Here is a 6,312-nt window from a genome sequence, read left to right on the forward strand (position 1 = left end):
CACTTCTCGCACGGCCACACCCAGCTCTGGATCCAGTCGGCGAACTTGGACACGCTGGTGTAGAGGCCCGGGAGGTTCGTGCCGCAGCCGCGGCCTCTGGACACGACGGCCACCACGCGGTAGGAGCACCTGCCGGGGCCGCCGGCCGTCATCACCTGTAGCGGGCCCCCGGAGTCGCCCTGCGCACGGCGGAGAGGTGCGCGTCAAAGACAAACAGTGAACGCAAGACGCAGGCGCGTTGGATGAAATGGTTGGGAAGATGCAGAAGAATTGCAAAATGCTAAAGGCGATTGTTTTTCGTTCAGCTAAATGTTGTCAGCGCAAGCGGGGCTACACGCGGCGCGCGCATTTCAAACCACACTCACACTCCGCTGCGTTTCGAAATGCAAACACGCGGTCGCGCTCGGAATCAAGTTGGACTGCTCTGCAAGCCTAGTTTTTTAGTTTAATCTTATTATTTTTATTTATTTTTTCTTCAACATTTTCGTTCGAGTTTAATGGGCGCGCGGCGACTTCTACCAGCGGCAGCGGTGCTTCAGAGCTAGTGGGCGCCGAATTGGGTGCGCCCAACCGACGGACCGACCAGCGGGCCGGCCAACTTTAGCTCGCTTGGCGTGCGGCCAGAGGCAGCCAGGGCCGGCGACGGCACCGCGGACTAACCGCGCGCGCAGGCGTCCACGCGATGGACGCTCCGCCACGCCTCACCCCGCCGCGCCCCGCCCCGCCTAAAGGTGCGAGAGTTCTAAAGGGGCGCGCAAGAGAGGGAAGACCTTTAACCGTTTTACCGCGCGCCCCTCATCACTGCTTTATTACGGCACACACAGCATAGCGCGGACCGCGCAGGACCGAGCCGCCTCGCCCCGCCCCGCCCCGCCGAGCCGCCTCGCCCCGCCACACCCCGCCCCGCCACACTATCCCGACGTGGAGTTATAAAATGTCACGACCCCGCGAGCGCGTAGTCACCTGCGAGAGCGCGCGGGGGGTAGCGACCGACACGGGGGAGGAGGTGTGGTGCGTGCGTACGGCCGTGCCGTACCGACGAGGCGACTGGTCTTTTTCTTTAATTTTATACATCCCCTGAAACCCGTCTGACGGGAGGCCGAGAGAGGAGAAGAAGGCAATTAGGTTCAACAATTTTATGTCATCGAGTGGGCAGAGCATTTAATGGAGGAGGGGGGCGGAGGAGAAGGAGGAGGAGAGGGAGGGGTGCTCATGATTGCGGCTCACCTGTCTGTTGCACCGCCACCACACCACGTGACTTACGTGTCGAGACGATAATCTTATTATTTGGTAACAAAGTCAGTGTAACTCGGTAGCTAGTACACCGCAAAGGCGAAAAAGGAGGGCCCCATTGCCTGGCCAGGCGCGGTGGCGGACACGGCGTGCAGAAAGAGGACCAGCCATTACGTGCTGGCGCCATTTCCATACTTCCACATGTAGGGCCAGGCCAGGAACAGGCCGCCGCCGCCACCGCCGCAAGCGCCGGTGGCGGTGCTGGGCTGCATGGCTCACTGGCCCGGCCCTTCCTTTGCCCTTCTTTGCTCATTTCCGGAGGAGGCTGAGGCTGCAGGGGGCGCCGCCGCTCTCGCCCGCCCCGCCGCGCCCCACTAACTCACCTCGCCCTCACTGTCGCCCCCCGCCGCAATGCACACTCCTGCCGCGAGCGTTATTATCGTAGCACGCAACAAGTCCTTGCATTGTTTGGAGTTACGCGCATTTTATTCCGTACCTGTTTGGTTATTTTCCCCTTTTTTGCCGTTTTGCCGGAGTGGCGCGTGTCGGTCGGTCGGTGCAACCCGATGCGGCCGACCCTAACCTCACTCTTTGCCTTGAGACGCGCAAAAGTACGCCTGGATTACGTCGGTAATCCAAGCAGCTGATCCGGTGCCGCTCGCGCTGCGGTCGGCCGGAGAGTGACGCGTGTGTGTGCGGGTGGGTGTGGCTATGTGCCTTCCGAGTCGCACCGAGCTGCACCCGGGCGAGAATGAGGAGGAAATACAGGGAGCAGCAGCAGCAGCAGCAGCTGCACCCGGGCGAGAATGAGGAGGAAATACAGGGGATGAGGAGAAAATTGGGATAAGGACGACGACACAGAGGATGATATGTTGGCGCGCGACAAACAAAACGATTACGATGATAACGATGAAGGTGACACCGAAGAGGGACTTCCCCCAGTAGAACAGCCACCCTCAAGCCGCCCAATAAATCGTCTCCAGTGAATCACGACTTTTGAAGGCGCAGCAGTAGCGCAGCTTCTCCAGTCCCACTGGCGTCACTCCTCAGACGGTGGCGTGTGTTTGTTTCTGGACGATAAACTGAAAATAATCCAATGCGCACAACACGATACGTATCGACGCCGGCGCGGCGCGTTCATTCGGTTCGGAGAAAACCAAACGGCCGTGCTCCCGGCCCCGAGCGTATAGTGTGGCATTATCACACACTACTGAGCACTCGGGCTGCTCACCTCAGCGCTGCTAAAGCATGTAATGAGCCAGCCCGGCCCCGCCCCGCCCCGCGACTCTATGAGGCGAGGCGAGCCGGCGAGGGAGCGAGAGGCAGCACAGCCCGCCACTGGTTAGGGAGAGGAGGTTGATAGCAGACTACACACTAACTAACCACACACGCCGCGGCGGCGCTAGGGATGCTTGGCGAACAGGGTCAGTCGGTCACGCATTTGCACCGCCGCCGGGGCGGGGCGGGGCGTGGCGTGGGGCGGCGTGGCGGGCTCCGCGGCCGCAGGATGCGCCCAGCGCGTCCCCGGAGCGCTCACGCACACACACATACACACACACACAGAGGGCGGGTGTACACCCGGTGTACACGGAGAGGGCCGGCCGGCCGGGCACGTTTTACGCGTTGCACAACTAGACGCTCGTTTATGTCCAGGCCGGCCGCTGGCTGCAGGGCAGTGCAGAGCGCCCCGTATCTCCGCGACACGCCGCCCGCCCCGTCGATATGCCGTGCACCCGCAGCCGGCACGCGGGCCACGCCGCGCCGCGCGCCAAAATCGGGCAAAAGGAGCAGCGGCCACGCCACTGGTTACGGCGGTGCGGGACCCGCAAGCTTTACTTTACTTTCATTTCCGTATGTATCATTTTGTTCTTATTTCCTGACCCATTCCCTCCGTCTTCGTGATGCTCAATAATAAATCAATAAAACTAACAATCATTATATTGGCAAAATAGTCTTCACACTTCATGTGTTTTATAATGTCAAAGAATGCGTAATTACAAAAAAGTAGAATTGGTAGTTTGGTTAGCTTTCTAGTTTTTTGATGAAAAATTGGTATTACAAATAGGGGTGGTTTTACGAGGGTAAGGGGGGAGGGGGGTTGTCTCGTGGTCACGTCTGGGCTGGGTCACTTCTCGCACGGCCACACCCAGCTCTGGATCCAGTCGGCGAACTTGGACACGCTGGTGTAGAGGCCCGGGAGGTTCGTGCCGCAGCCGCGGCCCCTGGACACGACGGCCACCACGCGGTAGGAGCACCTGCCGGGGCCGCCGGCCGTCATCACCTGCAGCGGGCCCCCGGAGTCGCCCTGCGCACGGCGCAGAGGCGCGCGTCAAACACAAACAGTGAACGCAAGACGCAGGCGCGTTGGATGAAATGGTTGGGAAGATGCAGAAGAATTGCAAAATGCTAAAGGCGATTGTTTTTCGTTCAGCTAAATGTTGTCAGCGCAAGCTATTAGAGGCAACTAGATTTGTGTGCATGGGACGAATGGTGTTGATGACGTCAGTTGGCCTTCGTATGCACCCGTACACTCGGACGAACACTCACCTGGCAGGCGTCGGAGAACGCCTCCTGACTGTCCTTCTTGCCGAGCGCGCAGATGTGCTTCTCGTGGGGGATATCGGTGCCCAGCTCCTCCGGGCACTTCGTGACGTTCACCGCCGCCTTCTGCAGAGCATCGCTGGTCACCTTGCTCTGAGCGGCCACTCCTTCGCCCGAGTCTGAAAATGACATCACGACACATGAGAGGAACAACGTGTTGTCCTTCTCGGAGGTATGGTAGTGAGCTGGGCCGCTTACCGTACTGCTGGTACCCCCAGCCAGTGACGACGGCCTCCTGGAGGTGCGCGTCGTCCCCCGTGTACAGGCACGCGGGCCGGACGTGGGGGGTGAAGCGCACGCGCTCCCCCAGGCGCAGCAGCGCGATGTCCGAGTGCGCGCCGCCCGACCGGTAGAAGTCGGGGTGCACGATGTGCTCCGCCACGCGCCTCACCTCCCTCACGTGCTCCCCGGCCCGGTCGCTGATCCGCAGCAGGCCCAGCACCACCCGGGAGGGCACGGCGCAGTGCGCGGCCGTCAGCACGAAGGACTCCGAGATCAGGGTCCCCGAGCAGTACGCCTCGTCTCTGTCGTCCAGGAAGAGGGCCTGCGCTCAAACAGGAACAAGGGTGCAAACAAGAGACCGGGACTAACTAGAAACGGCCTGTGTCTAACGGAATGAACGGTCGTTCGTACGATCGGCCCAAATGAGTGCGTCATTCTATACATGAAAGTCCAATAGAAGGCCGTAGCAACCAGGGCTGTCCAGAGAGACAACAAAGCAGTACGCCTACCTACACAAAGCCCTACTCACCATGTGCGGGAACTCGAGCTCGACGGCGTCCTGGCCTCCGCTGACGAACGCCACCGCCCTATCACTGAAACACCAGCGCTTGCAGAAATAGGGCTGCCCAGGAAGGGTGGCTACTGCAAGGACCTCATCTAGCATGAACTCCAACAACTGGAACGCCAGACACTCTGTAAGGGGTTGAAAGTGAGGGTGGTCAGTGTCAGCAGAAAGCCATTCCCTCGGCCAGTCCTCCAGGATGAATACTCAACTCACTCCTCTCGACGACGGACGCGTTCGCTGGGACGTCGGGGGTGGGTATCCACTGCTCCGTGTCGTATGCGGGTGGCATCTCGCACTGCTGGTCCCTCAGCTCGTCGGTCCAGGCGAGGATGTTGTCCGTCTCTGGCGACGCTCGCGCGAGGGGCTCGGCGCACGGGGGCGGCCGGCGGAACGCGTCCAGCCAGGCCGGGGGCGGCGGCGGGGGCGGCGGGCAGCACACCGCCCGGGGCGCGCAGAGCTGCGCGCAGTACCGGCGGTCGGCGGCCTTCTGCCTGCGCACCTGGGGGCAGCTCCACGCCCCGCGGCACTCGCCCGTCACGTTGAGCTCCTTGTGGTGACAGGGCGCGCCCAGGGCCAACCCGGGCGTGGGCGCGTCCGGGCAGGCGTCCGGGACGACGCCTGCGACGGCCGCGATCACGCCGAGTTGTAGTAGGAGGACACAGGCTCGCGTCATGGCCGGGCCGCGACTGGCGTCACGCGAAATGCGAATCCGCGCCTCGGCGACCGAATCACCCCGACGACGCCGACAAACGGGCGACCAGGTCAGGGGTCAGGTCCGCGAGGATGCAGAGGCCTGCCGGTTTGTCGAACAGTGACGTCTCAAGCCCCGCCTGCGTCGGTGCAGGCAGCCAAGGCCACCGGGATCAAACTGAACACGGGACTGGACATTCACGATAAAAGCAATGCGCGTTTGGGAGGCAAAAGAAATGTTGACCACGTGTTATAAGTAAGGGGTATGAACCCTCTCGACCCACGAGAGCGACCGGGGACCGCCACAAAACTCATTGCGGCCTTAGGCGCACATCGGAATTGCGTACACCGGGATTTTTTTCTTCTTCTGAAGCGCCGCATCGCATGACGCGGAGGGGCGACGCCAAACGGGCGACTCCATAACGGTGCAGGCCTTCTGCGCGCCGCCGGGCCGGGCCCGGGGATGCACCGCGACCAACGGGGCCGCCGTCACACACCGGAAGCAAAGCAACAGGCTAACGAAAAAATAAAAAATAAAATCCAAAATACCTGGTGTTTGGTGGCTTGCTGGCGAATATGCCGCGCAGGCACAGACTGTACCGCAATACAGGCGCGCGAGCGGGATGCCCACTCGTCCGTCGCCAGGCGCCTTCAGGCAGGAGTCGGTATAGAGTCTACCAAAAGCGGACGAGAGGGCGTGGACAACCTCGAATCTAGCGCGATAAATTATGGGCGCACTTTACTTACCGTTGCGATCAGAAGTGCCGCGCGTTTTCATTCGTTTTACGCGTCACCATTTAACGGGAAGTTGGAAGTGGGCACCTTGATGGCAAAGGTATAAGAGATATACTCGGGGAGTGCGACTGTGAGTGCGTCTTCTCTACCCGGCCGACCCCGCGGCTGCCTTGTTGTTGCTGCTTGCCTCGGGCGGCCCACCTCAATGTTGCTCTCCTTTTCCCACTAATTGGCGGCACCGAGCGAGCAAGTAGTCCATTGTGCTG

The 6,312-nt window shown here is 61.0% G+C and overlaps 1 protein-coding gene across 2 annotated transcripts in view; it reads right to left on the reverse strand.

Annotated features, from left to right (window-relative positions):
• The window catches only part of LOC113209636 (chymotrypsin-C-like), a 25,227-nt gene extending 18,965 nt beyond the window's left edge, over window positions 1-6,262 (reverse strand). The window contains exons 1-5 of one of the 2 annotated variants that reach the window (XM_052272527.1): window positions 4,835-6,250; window positions 4,586-4,749; window positions 4,033-4,378; window positions 3,781-3,953; window positions 3,154-3,538 (exon numbers count right to left, since the gene is read on the reverse strand). In XM_052272527.1, coding sequence (XP_052128487.1) covers window positions 3,359-3,538; window positions 3,781-3,953; window positions 4,033-4,378; window positions 4,586-4,749; window positions 4,835-5,294 — 1,323 coding nt within the window. In that variant the 5' untranslated portion in view covers window positions 5,295-6,250 and the 3' untranslated portion in view covers window positions 3,154-3,358. Of the gene's footprint in view, window positions 1-3,153; window positions 3,539-3,780; window positions 3,954-4,032; window positions 4,379-4,585; window positions 4,750-4,834 lie in introns of those variants that run through there. The other variant, XR_008011746.1, reaches the window with a different exon arrangement.
• Between the last annotated feature and the right edge of the window lie 50 nt (window positions 6,263-6,312).

Source organism: Frankliniella occidentalis, unplaced genomic scaffold (assembly GCF_000697945.3).
Source record: "Frankliniella occidentalis isolate FOCC.00 unplaced genomic scaffold, Focc_3.1 Scaffold210, whole genome shotgun sequence".
Taxonomy (NCBI): domain Eukaryota; kingdom Metazoa; phylum Arthropoda; class Insecta; order Thysanoptera; family Thripidae; genus Frankliniella; species Frankliniella occidentalis.